Genomic DNA, 15,407 nt, shown 5'->3' with positions numbered 1-15,407 from the left:
GTGTCCGTTAATATTTGTCTACATTATGCATCACAAATTCCATTAGGAATAATATGAAGTATTAGCCCTGCATTGTTAATAATAAAACATGACCTGGGCTTCTTCTCTTTTCTACTTGTAGTATCTATACAAGTGTATGTACTATAATCATGTTTGTTAATAAAGTGATATTGAAACAAAAACTGCTGCAAAATTAAGAAACTGAAATTGGGGTTTTCTGCCTACAACAATAAACTCAAATAGGGCATTCTGTCATCAATATTCATCTTCAAACATATTTGTTTTAAAAAATATTTGCAGAAGTGTGTGTTAATTTATGCCACAAAACTTGGGCTGCTAACACTTTACATTTCTTGAAACCTCTCAAAAACTGATTACACTTGAAACGTGTAGTGTTTGTTGACACATGAAGTAATAACCAACACCAAACATGATTATGATAACATTTGTTAGGTTATTTTAATATAAACTGTATAAACAAGTATGAACATAGGAAAATAGATCTGTAGTTGATACACACAGCTTTTGTAATAGACAAAACAGAAGTACATTTAATAACATAATTGGCGGTAATGCTTATTTGCAGGGGTGGCGATTTCTTTTCATGACCGGGGGGGGACGAAATGCGAAGGACGGGGGAGCAGTGGCGTATATTGAACAAAAACGTTGGGGGGGGGGGGGAAGAAAACAAATCTGCATCCCCACTCTAACATTGTACATGCAGGCCTCGCGGAACGTTTTTCATAGAGGGGGAGGCTAAAGTATTTTATTAGGTAGAGCAAAGCGAGCATAGCAAGTGGAGCGTAAATTGGCATGTGGTCCAGGGGCGTAGGCCCGTGAAGCTCATGGGTTTTAGGCATTTAATAACGGTCAGATGAGCATCCAGGGGCTCGTCGTAGAGCCCCTGGTGGGGTCCAGGGGGCAGAGCCATGCCATTTCAGCAACATTTGTAAATCACTGGTATCGAGTTAGAAATAAATCAAGTTTGAATTTTATCACGGGGGCAATTGCCCCCAAGCCCCCCCCCCCCCCCCCTCATCATTACGCCAAGGCGAGGGAGCAAAGAGAACGAGAGGGGTAGAGGTTACGGAAGTGACTATCACCTCACAGGTTTTTGAAGTTTTGTTGTATTAACAAATTACATACTTTAATTAGCAAAAGAATAGTATAAAAACAAGCAATATACCCGTTTCACACTTCACTTTTCGAGAATATTTACTGTACACTTCGAAGAATATTATGCGGGGGAGCGTAGCTCCGGAGCGAGAAGATTTTTGCATTTTTATTTGTCTAAACACTGCACTCTAGGGCCCTCCAGAGCCTAAAAGTTTGTTACAGTCTTTAGTCAGTATTTGCTATACACTTTTTTTCTCACTTTTTCAATTTTTCAGGGGGGGATGATCCCCCCCCCCTAAAAAAAATTGAGGGGGGGACGGGATCGCCGCCCCTGCTTATTTGAGAATGGAAAATTGCAAACATATGAGTATCTTATATGGCATCAAATGACCATTTGCTTCAGCAATGTGAGAGCCGAACAATTGCTAAACAATTTACATGTATAAATAGTGGAGAGAAAACTTTGGAATGAACGCAAGTATTTTTTCCCCTTGAACCATAATTGCGTATCAATATCATTTCAATACCTTTATTACAACATACACATGTATAACAAGAGATCAATGGACCTTGTGTTTAACAGAGCCTGTAAAATTAGTGGCCACATCAATTATTACTATACTATATTACTATATTATCACTTGTGCCCTGGGGTACCTACATCGAAAATGTACCACAGATGATTATTTCTTTAATATACCCCCCCCCCCCCATGCATAAACATCTGGCAACACTACGTACAAGAGACCTAAAAGTAATAATTTTCCACAATTGAGACCCTAAGGGGAGCACTGCCCCCGAGTCCTCATGAGGGGCAAGGTAATCAATACAAACAAATTCAGATCCCCTCTCAAAATGTCAAATTTTATTGAGTGCCAGCATTAAGTTTTAGAGTCAAAGTAAAGAAATTGCTATATACATGTATGGACATTTTCGGGGGTTCCGTTGAGGGGCAAGGTACCTCAACAACCTATCACTTCTCATGAATAATCCCTGCCAAATTTGATTAAATTTTGTTGTACTGATGTATTTTTTCAAAGAAAAATTGAACAATTAACCTTAATGCTTCCTGCTGTAATATGGGCCGGAGGTATAAAAGTAAAGTTAATCTTTACTAAAGACCCCCCCCAAAAAATAAATATATATATACAAAATTAAAAAATTAAAAAAAATCCTCATATTAAAGGTACTATGTCCCTTTTGCAGCCAACCTCAAATTCTGTAGAACTTTGCAGGAATTATGAATATGTCATGTATGTCCTATCTGTAAAATGTAAACGTTAGCAGTGTCCTAATATTCAAATTATGCAAGGAAACCCGTTTACTTGCTAGACTTCACTGTCAGACACTATTGAGTGTCTGACTGGCTTTTTTTTCTTCTCTGGTAATAACATACATGAAATGAGCTGTAAAGGGTACATTAACATTTGTCTACATCAATAACCCACTTCTTGTGACGGCCAAAATTAAACTGATTGAATCTTTGCGCAGCATAAAACAGATGACCATTCGGTACAATGGTCTGAACATCAAGACTGTTACTTATTGGCCCATTTGAAGACTTTTTCAAGCCCAACTTTCTTTAGGGCAATTCTAAATTAGTATTATCTTTCAAATGTCATGGAATTTAACCTTTTCATTTGTTTTGGCCTGCAAATGGGACATCAATCATGAGTGTCCCATTTGATATTGGACTGCATAAACACTCCGAGCAGCTTGATGACATTGCAGTGTTGGACAGTGTGATCAGCAAGGATAAGGCGAGAGGGCATCGGACAAATAGCTCGGGCAATGTCATGCTCAGATGATTCTGGGCAGTGGCGTCGAAGTCTGAGGATTCTACAAATGCGCTTCACCTGCCGAACACTATAAAGGGAAAGATAAATATATCACAGTTTAAACCCTCAATACAATTAAATATATACTATAATAATATTAGGAGGCCCCAAAAGTTGATTTAAAATTATGCAATAGCATTATCAGATATTTTATGAGCATGCCATTCAAAGCAATGATACATGAAGGTGGGTTTTATGTTATTAAGAAATGTTCCAGGTTTTTGAAAGATTTATATTTCGGGTTAGGTACATCCATGAATAAAATTATAACAAATACAAAAACATCACGTATACAAAAATTGTTCATAGTTCATACCTCTCTTCCTGATGCCATCTCGATAATGCTCCATGAATACCCTGCTACCGTAAGAGGCAATCTGGTAAAGTACTGTGCATTATAGAATTTGTGAAATCAAGGAGCAAAACTATTTTTTTTAAACTTAGAAAAGCATCCACATATACACTAATAACTGTTTTCACATCTATTATATCAAGAGGTTAGCTTTGGAATACTAGTTACTCATGTGTTAAGATCCTACCAATGGTTTACACATAAAGTGAAGTATTGCAGAACACTTTTGGGGTTGAAATCAAATGAATTGCACATTTACAATGACTTGAAAATATGTATGACTTAAAATTTTTCAAAGGTCATACATTTAGGTCTGTGACATTGTTCCTGATTAAAAGAACATTAAGACTCGTAAGCATACCAATATACCAGTACAGTTCTCTTGATGCCAATATTATAGAAGTGGTAACCTTGCTTGATTCATAATGCGGAATGAGGATCGCTATTCATAATACGGGAAGAAGGTTGCTATTCATAATACGGGAAGAGGGTCGCTATTCATAATACGGAATGAGGGTCGTTATTCATAAAAATTAAATAAGCAAACAAAATAATAACAAGTGGAATTTTGAAAAAGGGACACCCCCACTCCCATGGCTGTGGCATAGTGATGGGGGGGGGGGGAATGATACATGGCCTTGAATATTTGTCGAAAACATTTATTGAAAACAAACATTTTGAAGAAATAAAGAAAAAAGGCGTGCTACAATAATGTACATCACCCCTACCCCAATCAGTCCGACCACGCTGCGCCATTCGGCCCACCCTCCCTGCAGCATTCCCTTAGGACAAGTACATATTACCAACAATTTTCGTCAAGGGGATAGACAAAAAATATCCGCACCACCCCACTCTTACATGCAGGCCCCGCTGAACGTTTCTAAAGTAGGTGAGGGGGGAGGGTAGGTACAAATTAGGTAGAGCATTGCATAAATTAGCGTGGGGTCTTCGTGAAAAATATGCGATAAAATTGACGAAATCGTGAATTTTATCGCATATTTTTCACGATTTAGTCTTTTCGCGATGTCCCTTCAGGGCCACCATATATTAATGACTGCTTTGAGAGAAATAGTTGTTTTTATAAGCTCAAGGGAAGGTTAGAATTGTGCTATTACCCGAGGCGTGCCGAGGGGAATAGCCCAATTGTAACCTTCCCGAGAGCGTATAAAAACAACTATTTCTCGAATATTAAAGCAGTCATTAATACTTTTATATGCCGAAAAAAAATAGACTAAAAAATAAAAAATAAAAAATACTTTTTTTTTTTGTCGAAGGTGAGAGTCGAACCCTTACGTACAATGAGTGATGAATCTTACACCAACGCCTTACACCACTCGTCTATCGCGCGATGTTCACGTGCTGGGCAGTTTTGTACAATATATACATTAAAATGGATTGAAACCGGCTTCGGCGTGATGAATGCTTCGCAAAAGCTCCATTAAACGGACCCTTCTTTACTTTTGCAATGCATATTGGCACGAACTTAGATCAAGATCTATCGGCAGATGTTGTTTTTTTTGTTTTTGGAAGTATTTTCGTCTTCATGTCAACAATGCAAGATAAAATTGTCGGTAAGATCGATCGAGATTCAATTGTATTGAAATTACCGACCAATCCTTCGCACACATACGGTATCCTCGATCGCTCAAACCATTTTTAACATGTAAACCTATGGGGTAACCATGGAGGCTGACCTATTTTTTTAATAACCATGGTTATTAAAAATATTAAATGTTTTATGCATGGTTACCGGGAATTTTACAGGAACAGTTGAAGTTTATGAATGCAATTTCGACCAATCAGATGGCTGGATTACTTAAGTGAGGTATATAATACAGACTATACCGATGTGACATTTGGAGAGCAAAATAATTAGTTTGTTTATTTACTAATGTAAAGCGCTTTGAGCATGTTTATGCCATATAAATATCAATATGTATGAATGTATTGCCAAATTTTGACAATTGTAGTTTGTAAGTATATGTATTGACAAAGTATAAATACAAATAAAACCGACACAGAAATGTCTGCAAGTATTTGGGACCTATATAGAATGTGCGAAAAGAGCTTTGTCTTTGTCTTTGGCCCATGCATGTTCCCACAGCTGAGTTACGTAAGAGGAACAATGAACGTTGCTGAGGGTACGGGTCGTTGTCATGGCTATAAACTCTAAAGAGCGGAAGTAAGGTAAGGGCATAATTGAATAATTGGATGACAGATCTGAGATTATATTATCAAAAAAAAAGAGAAGAGTATATGAATTTACAAATAGTACCAACAAATAGAAGAAATAAATAAATAAAGTGAAAGGCGTAAATATTCTAAAAAAGAATGAACGCCGATAATACCAAACAACAACAACAACAACAACAACAATGAACTGACTTTGTATTCATGTATAACCCTGCTTTATGTTGTTTTTGGGAGGGAAGGGTCTTGTTGTTATTGCAGTTGTCGTTGCTGTTTTTTAAATTTTTAAATGGGATCACGTTCCGACATTCTCATAAATAAAAATCATATAACGTAAAGCCAGACTTTACCCTATCTGAAACACTCATTCAAAGACAACAATCATGCACGATAAAGGAATGGACAAGAATATGTGATAAAGATAAAATGTCACAACAGACAAATAGATAATTATAAGAAATGATTGTTTCTCTCTCTCTTTCTCTCTGCTTATGTGTCTCTCTCTCTCCCTCTATCTCCCAATTTTGTTCCGCCGTTTGCTTGTATGCCGGCAACATTCCTTTTTTGAGATAGATTATAATAAAATAATGATGATGTACACACTTTATTATACCTTATATTTATTATAGCGAGCGAAGTGAAAACGAGCGGCTGATAATGTCTAAATGCGAATAATTATATTTCCAAAGTAAAACTTTTGAATGAAAATCTTTGTTGCAACAAATTGATATAAACACTATTTATTATGCTATATTGACTATACTATTATACGTCGGACATTATACTTCAGCGAAAAGATATCTATATGATAACAAAAAGGACAGACTAAAGGGGACAAAAATCGGAGCTGGGGTGGGGGGGGGGGGAGGATGATCGGAGAGACAAATATCATATAAATAAATACAGTACGGACTACGTCCAACTTTCTATCTCTCTCGCCCCCTTCCCCCTCCCCTTTCTCTCTCTCTCTCTCTCTCTCGCTCGTTCTCTCTTTCTCTTTCTATTTCCCCCCCCTCTCTCTCTCTCTCTCCCTCTATATGTCTCTCTGTTTATCTGGCAATGTCGTTTTCCATCTTCATCTTTTTTTATTAAATGTTTTCTATTCCCCCGTTTGCTTGTATGCCGACATCATCTCTTCCTTGAGATTAATTATTATAACGTAATTATCCCTGATGATGTACACATTATACCTTATATTTATTATAGGAAACGAAATAGAGAACGAGCGGCTGATAATGTCGAAATGCGAAGAATATTACTGAATAATAATTATATTTCCAAAGTAAAACATTTGAATGAAAATTTCTGTTGCATCAAATTTATTGATATAAAAAAAATGTTTAAAATGCTATATTTACAATACTATTATACGTCGGACATTATACTTCAGTGAAAAGATATCTATATGATGAAGAAAAAAAAGGGCAAACTAAAGGGTAAACAAAAAATCGGAGCTGGGGGGGGGGGGGGAGGGGGGGTGATCAGAGAGACAAATATTATATAAATAAATACAGTACGGACTACGTCCAACTTTCTATCTCTCCCGCCCCCTAGCTTTCCCTCCCCTTTCTCTCTCTCTCTCCCTCGTTCTCTCTCTCTCTCTTTCCCCCCTCTCTCTCTCTCTCTCTGTCGTTCTGTCTATCTGGCAATGTCGTTTTCCATCTTCATCTTTTTTATAATGTTTTCTATTCCTCCATTTGCCTGTACGCCGGCAGCATCTCTTCCTGAGATTAATTATTATAACGTAATTGTCCCTGATGATGTACACATTATATCTTATATTTATTATAGGAAACGAAATAGAGAACGAGCGGCTGATAATGTCGAAATGAGAAGAACATTACCGAACAACAATTATACCAAGTAAAACTTTTGATTGTAAATCCCTGTTGCATCAAACTGATTGATACAAAAATTGTTTATTATGCTATATTGACGGTACTATTATACGTCGGATATTATACTTTAGCCCGAAGATATAAACAAAACAAAACAAAAAAAATGGAAAGAAAAAATGTGAGCTTGAGGGGGGGGGGGGGGGGGGGGGGGGGGGTCGGTGAGAAAAATATCATAGTAATAAATACAGTACAGACTACGTCCAACTTTCTATCTCCCCCGCCCCCCCCCCCCCCCCCCCCCCTCTCTCTCTCTCCCTGTCCGTCTGTCTCTCTGTCTATGTCGTTTCCATCTTCATCTTCATAATGTTGTCTATTCCGCCATTTGCATGTATGCCGACATCACCCCTTCCTTGAGATTAATTATTATAACATATCCTGATGTTATACGTCGGACATTATACTTTAGCAAAAAGATATAATCAAACAAAAAGGAGACAAAATAAAGAAGAAACAAAAATCAGAGTTGGGGGGGGGGGGGGTGACCGGAGAGACAAATATCATTAAATATCATTGTACGCATATTTTATTTGTTTTGTATGTAATGGAAAGAGATAAATAAATGACAGAGATTAGAACAAAATCATAATTCATCACAATCATCTCTCTCTCTCTCTCTCTCTCTCTTTCTATCTATTTATCTATCTTTCTCTGTCTGTCTCTGTCTGTCTGTCTCTATCCTCCCCCTTCCCTCTCTGAAAACGTCAGGAATTTCGTGAAATTGGAAATGTGCTTCAGTGTATTTTATTTCCGTATCGCGTTGTTGTGTTTGCTTTTTGTTTTTGAAAGGGTGCGGCTAATAAGGAGTTAATCGCAGTAGTATTGGTAGTCTTTTATTTATTCGAAAATAAATGATATTGAAAATATAGTAATTCATTATATTACGGAACAATAAAGAAAGAAGTGCAAACAACGTGATAATTCACTTTATTTGTCTTCGTCTCCATCTGTGTCCTTGTTCAACCCATCGTGTCAATAAAAACTTAGATAATCCTCGTTCATGATCAGTTCTGTAGATGGCATGTACATGCATACATGATAATGATAATGATGTAGATGATGCTTACAATATTGTAATAAAATAGTAATAATAATAATAACAATTATTTTCTTCATCTCGCACTCGCTTTTCTTCATTGCCAGAAAACTGTTTTATGTTGCCTTGCATTTTTTCAACAATGGTAGCATCTTTGCCCGGGAAAAGTCTCATATTCGTGGCTTACCGCCGGAGTTGCTCAAGACAAGAGTAATATTCCGTAGGGAGAGAGAGGAAGAGTAAGGGGTCGTTTTTTCAGAACATAACATTTGAACATTTCATATGACCGCTCAAGCCAAGACCGGCTTTAGGTTGATCAAGATATTTTACTTCAACCTGCTCTAAAACTGTTACATGCCCTCGTAAAGGTGTATAAGTTAGAGTGGTTGTTTGTATTGTAATGTAAATTGACCTATTTACGCCTACATCCTCTTCTTTCAAAAACGGAAATCTTCCAGAGTAGTTACTTCTTTACATTCTTTTGTTCCCCTTAGCGTGGGGCAGCTGAGGGAGCCTGGTTAAGCCTTTCATAAAAAGAGGAGGTCCATACATGAATGATTCGCTAAATCGGTCAAGTTGATAACATGAAAAGCGTATTGTCATGTAAATACAATGACGTAAAAGATAGCTGTGAAGTCAAAACTTTTGAGACGACAGGCTTTATAGATAACTTATGGAAATATCATCGAATGTCGTTGTTTCATATTCTTCATTTTCTACGTCCGATGAATACTCTTCTTCGCTTGATAAGTCCATTTGTATCATATTCATTTTCTGAGTCCGAGTCAAGGATCGCTTCTCGAGCATCTTCAACGCTGAAAATAGGCTTTCTCCGATGACGAGACATTTTGAGAAACTATCTTACATAGATAAAGAGCAGTTATAAGCAAATAATTGAGAACTAATTTGTGCAACCAACTATCATGAAAATCAAAAAGCTGAACTAAATAGTAAAACTCCGACACTTTATAGCACGATAAGTAAATAATAGCCGACAACCTTGAAACGAAACAATGGGAATGACTATATCGAGACTAGCTAATCTCCCCAATAATAGGTCGGCCCGGTACCCTGTATACGTACGCATGAGTAAACTGAACTGAGAGCGCTAGGTCGAACGAGACTGTAATATACTATAAGCTTTTCAATAATCGGCCCGTTACCATGAATAGGCGTCAATGACCATATAAGGCCAAGGCTCATGCATTGAACGGTGTATCCGCGCGTGCCGAGCAACGAACTCAAACCAAGTAGAAGGATTGTGTCCGTTCACGTTTCACGCAGCGCAATGGCACCGCTCGAGTGCGCCCGCCGCCATTTTGCGTAGTACAAGAAATGGCCTGCGCATACGTATTGTGTACAAGCTCCTATTGCAATTGGAGGAAGGGACGTCCAGAAACCAGGGTTTTATTGTTAGTTTTGGTGAAAAATATTTTTACATATATTGTTTATGCCCTTTTCCAAGTCCCATACAGATGTTTGATGACTTGAATATTGGAATAAGAGTGGCAGCTTGGACAGTAGGGGAGTTGAAATTTTAGGGTTTTTTTTGCATAAAGACTAAAAGAGCTAGACTATTTGTTAAATATCATTTGTGGTATTAGGCTAGTTTGTCTCTTTCTGTGATAGAAAGAATATATCAAATTATTTAGGCTCTATCTATATAAATCACTCCCACTTTCTCTTTACACACACTCGTAAATTCTCAGTCTTTGTGTTTCTCTTCCCACTCCCCCTCTCTCTATCCCCTTCTCCCCCTCCCTCTCTTTTTCTTTCACACTCCCCCCTCTCCCTTCTTTCTCTCTACCCCTTCTCTACTCCCTCTCTCTTTCTCTCTATCCCCTTCTCTCTCTCCCTCTCTTTTTCTTTCTCTCTTTCTCTCTATCCCTTCTCTTTTTCTCTCCCCCTTTTTCTTTCACTCTCCCCCTCTTTCTTGTTGTCTCTCTCCCCTCTCTCTTTCTCTATCCCTTTGATTCTTGGCACTGCAGAAGTAGGCCCACTGAATATTAATATTATTTCTTTTCTTTCCCTTGGGAGGCTACCATTTAGCTGCCAGATATTATTTTCATCCCATATAGGCATATTAAAGATTTGTCTAAGAAGTGTTAAGTAATGACACATTGTGGCAACTATTCACATGTCTTTCCACATAATTGTGAATACTTTCATCTTTATTAAGTTTTTTTTTAACCTTGGCATTGCGCTATGTACATGAATGTATACAGTACATATTAAAACATCCATGAACTATTGCAATGGTGGATATGAAGAAAAAAATCCTCAATGGTGTGGAAAAAACGTTCCTCAAGCAAGCAATCATGGCACATTATGTTTATACCGGCACATTTCTTATTCATTTTAACACACAGAGAAATAATCACATGTACATTATTTTGACTGACTACAATGTACAAAAGGCAAGATTTTCTCCCTTTTAGCACTCAAAACTTGAACATACTTCATTCAAAAACTAAACATCAACAAGATATAATACATATGAATAAGTATTTCCCTCTCTTTGGTTTGTTCATGAAGCAATGTATGGATTCATCTGATTTCAGTGACTTCCTTATCTAATTTGACGAAACAATTTGTTTGTACACACATGTATGTGGCACTATGCCATCACCGAATACCTTATCCATTATCAAGAAACATACGCACAATAATTTGTAAATAGCTTTGGGAACCATAAGTGATCAGAGTCAAGTTAAAAATACAAAATTTAAAGAAAATCCCTTTCCCTGAAACACGTTGACAATAATCCAGTTTTTTTTTATTTCTTTGATGCCTCTTTCGCAAATTCTAATCTCAAATCTAATTTATGCAATCAAATTCAAACTATACCTAAACCTGTCAGACAGAAGACAGGCTAGTGTCAATAATAGAATCACACAATTCCTTTCTCTCTGGGTAAGCCTAGATGTATAAAACACAAAATAGACCAATAGGGCAAACATCGTAATAAATATCGTATACTATCCCTGTAGTGCACATTCTGTCATTTCAGTGGGAAGGAGAAGATGAAATAGTCTGTTTGAATTAGTATATTTATTTCATCAATGGTGAAATATTATGTAAAAAAATACACATAAGTAAGATTGACCAATTTTTTTTATCCTTTTACAGCAGAAATCCCCAAATATTTCAAAATGTATATGTCTTTAAAGATATACATGTACCAGAATAATGGGAGCTTCGCAAAATATTGCCTGGTGTTTTTTTGTCTTGATTTGTATTTCAAGTGCTGTGCTTTACTAGGCCATATGAAATCACTACATAATCTACACATATTCATCTGAGGAGTAAGTTTTAGAGGACGTAGGAAGGTTCATGCAGGTAGCTTCTTTAACTGCCAGACTGACAGGTCGTATAACTTTCACAATGACCAACTTTGAGTAAAATTTCTTGTGTTTTACAACAATTTAAATGTCCAAAATTAAGGTGTAAATTTTGAGTAAATTCCAGTAAATTTCTTACAATAATGCTTGAAAGTCTGACGACTCACGGGAAATTGTGTCACTATATTAATACCAGCGCCGCGATGCAACATGTTCATAAGTTCAAGTTAATCTTCAAAGTAACTTGAACCAAGTTTCACCAAGTCAAACAAAGAAAGTGACCTGCTTATGCCCCAATGATTCCCCCCCCCCCAAAAAAAAAAAAAAAAAAAAAAAAATAAATAAATAAAACAGTACAGTATTCTCTGGATATCATGTATTCGATATTATCGGTTTATAATACTTTGCAGCTCTGTGGAATTCAATATTTTTGATAGTTCATAGCCGATGTCATTAAACTCGAGCGAAAACAGTTCACAAACATGGAAATGAATAGATGGGACCGATGTTAATACACGCTTTAGTCTGTGGCTTACTGCGTTAGGATTATCATGCAAAACTGTTTATTTTTAATGAAGTGATCACTTAACTATGAAAGGTTATTCCAGAGCCTCTTTTAAGGCGATTGGTGCAGTTGAAAGCTGCACAATATGGCATTTTGCAGACGAAAGTTCAGCATACACATAGCACGTAGTCGCAGTTCGCTTTCACAACGCTCGTTCTATCCAAGATGGCGCACGGCGGTGCAATTCAGCGGTCTCGGAAAATCCTTCTACTTACTTGGATTTCGATGGTGCCGAGTACAAAGGTATCCAGAGCGAGTGTGGAATTCGCTGCTTGCAAAATCATTATGTCCGGCTTACACAGTCCTAGGCATAGTAGACCCATCTAGCTAGCAGCAGCGAATCCGAAAATCTATGAAAATAACGTAAACTGACTTGCATGTGTTCTATACGAATATCCTGAAAGAGGACTCGTGCATTCTCATGCTAAACTTGTAATAAAACAAAAATTACGCATCTACAGTCGGTAAAAAATGAGATGCATGTAGCCAAAGGTTCAATGTTTGTATACAGGTAGTTTATATTGTATTTAGAAGGTGAATAGATGTACTTTTCTGCAATAAAAGAAGCCCTTGCTCGGACCCGAGAAATCTCGGTTCCCGTTTGTGAGTACGTACCTCGGGACCCGAGAAATCTCGGTTCCCGAGTTGAACGGGTTAACCGTTGCTTAAATCTCTGCTATTATATGTCCAAAGAAAAACACGATAAAACGGGGCCTTCAATGTTTTCCCCCATCAGCAGTGTTGACCGTGTAAACTAAATGCTTCCCAGCTATCAAGGTTCACGTGTATCTTCTTCAAATTTCAATCAAAGTAACAGATAACAATTACTTACTTGAAAGGTTTGTTCTTGAACGTGATGAAAGTACCTAGGTGTCACTCTTGACCGAAGCCTCACCTTCCACGAGCATGCCAAAGCCACAGCTCAAAAGACCCAAGCCAGAGTGTCTCTCCTAAAGAAGCTTGCAGGGACCGGATGGGGAGCTAATTTCACCACCCTTCGCACCTCCACTCTAGCTCTTGCCTTCTCCACTGCCGAGTATGCTGCACCTGCATGGAGCCACAGCACCCATGTACACAAGGTTGATGTTGTCCTCAATGACGCTATGAGACTAATCAGCGGAACACTCACTGCAACACCAGTCAGCAACCTGCCAATATTATCTGGCATACCACCAGCTCAGCTCAGACGAGATGCGCAGTATGCTAAGCTTGCCCAAAAGCATGACAGAGATAAATGCCTTGTTCCTGCCCCCTCTGCCTTTGAAGGACAGCGTCTCCCTAGAAGACACTTTGCAACACAGGCTGCTGAGCTGCGGCCTGAGAACCCCCCCTCCACCTTAGCCACTTGGATAACAAAACGCTGGTCAGACCAGTGGAATTCGTCCACTACCAACCTGAAGGAGTTCATCCCAAAGCCCTGTGCAAAACCAAGTGGCAGCGACCTCCCAAGAAAAGCCTGGGTCAACCTAAACCGTGTCAGAACTGGAGTTGGCCGCACACAATATTTCCTACATAAAATTGGAGCTGAATCATCACCAAACTGCGCCTGTGGAGAGATCCAAACTATGGATCATGTCATTGATGATTGTCCGATCTACAAATCCCCCCACGGCGCTTCCGGACTTCGTGAGCTCGATGATGAGACGATCTGTTGGCTCAATAAGGATCTTCCTATCTAGATGATGTACTCCCTGATATTCTTTGCACGAACGAACGAACGAACGAAGAAACATAATGAGGTTGAAATACTTGTTTTGCGCACGATCAGAAACAGGTCTGAGGGGTGATGTTCATAATAATGGCTAATCCGGTATTGGCACTTACAGTTCGAAACACGCAGTGCATTCGCCCAAGAAATTATTCTCAATACAGATTGCGTTTGCAGAAATATGTTTTTTTTTTCCTCGTAACTCCAAGTTACGGGATTCTGTGAGATACGAGCTGCGCGTGCACCAATCAGTGAGCCTAGTGCGTGTGTTGGCTGACCACGGGCGGCCATTTTTTATCAGTTAAAATTTCACATTATTCGAAATTTCACGCTCTACAGGAGGTACGTGTAACTGTATTCGAATTACTATTAACAACACCAGCTTCTGAGCCGGTTATTCTAGTTTGATAGTTCTGTTAGTGCCTGTTATGACTGATTTTGTTAGTGATGAGGGCCCCCGGTGAGGGCCCACGAGAAAAGGCGCCTAAAATCAGGCAGCGAGCGGTGAGTTGTTCTCACCGGAGTCCATCCGCACGGCGGTACGGGCTAAACTCCCCGGAAGCAGGATAGTGAATGCTCTGAATCCCAGCAGGGCTGGTAATGGAGTGCTATTCGCTGGCACGGCTAGCGATGTTCAGAAGCGAGTCAGTTTTGTTATACCAAAATTAACAAATACTAGTAGGTCGGGTGAGAGTGCCAGAGATAAGGTCATCGAATATCACTCTCAGTCTCAGAAGACCATTCCAAATAAGCCTAAGCCTATAATTAGGCTAAGCAGAAGGCCGTTTCGACTTGTAAAACAAAACATGGAAAGGCAAAGCCAAATGACATGAAGGAGGTGAATGAGTCATATGAGATTCCAAAATCTGGAAAAAAAACACTTGAGAAACAGAATTTAATGTTGGAAAAGCTCTGTGAGAAAATGTCCAGTGATATAGTACAGTTGGGAGACATATGACGCTGTTACAAGATCTGGAGATGCCCAAGTGGTACAACAATAAGCATATAATTAGTATATGGAGGAATTGAATACCCTTACGAACATGAGGATGATGGAATTGTTTTTCCCTTCCGTCTACCCGATACCAAGTTGAAGAATTTGACCATGTACTTAGAAACAGACTTGGCAACAAGGCATGCAGGGATGTTGTTAGCCCAATATTGGCCAAGGGCTTTGTAGGCCGTTTTCAGACACAAGCCCCTTTGGGGCCTGATGCAAATGACGAGCTGATACACAGCCTAAACATGCTATCAGAACGGCTGGGCATGGAAAACATGGCTACTCTTATGGACAAGTTTGTTCCACCAAACAACATCCCCAACCTGGTAGTACCCAAGGTAAACCCTTCGATTTGGGATAATATCC

At 38.6% G+C, this 15,407-nt stretch overlaps 1 protein-coding gene and 1 long non-coding RNA gene across 2 annotated transcripts; one reads left to right on the top strand and one right to left on the bottom strand.

Annotated features, from left to right (window-relative positions):
- Positions 1-2,635: 2,635 nt before the first annotated feature.
- On the bottom strand, positions 2,636-3,380 carry LOC115928179. Its single transcript, XR_004065930.1, has 2 exons — positions 3,271-3,380; positions 2,636-2,982 (listed from the first exon to the last, which is right to left on the bottom strand). It is a non-coding gene; the product is annotated as an uncharacterized LOC115928179 (long non-coding RNA).
- Positions 3,381-12,498: 9,118 nt separating this feature from the next.
- LOC115928176 lies at positions 12,499-14,012 on the top strand. Its single transcript, XM_030995068.1, has 2 exons — positions 12,499-12,576; positions 13,197-14,012. Exons 1-2 carry the CDS (start codon positions 12,499-12,501, stop codon positions 14,010-14,012), a joined length of 894 nt encoding a protein of 297 aa, XP_030850928.1.
- The last annotated feature ends 1,395 nt before the right edge of the window (positions 14,013-15,407 follow it).

Source organism: Strongylocentrotus purpuratus, unplaced genomic scaffold, assembly GCF_000002235.5.
Source record: "Strongylocentrotus purpuratus isolate Spur 01 unplaced genomic scaffold, Spur_5.0 spur5_scaffold_21, whole genome shotgun sequence".
NCBI lineage: Eukaryota > Metazoa > Echinodermata > Echinoidea > Camarodonta > Strongylocentrotidae > Strongylocentrotus > Strongylocentrotus purpuratus.
The sequence above is the reverse complement of the archived record's forward strand: the minus strand, read 5'-3'. Positions and strand labels throughout refer to the sequence as shown.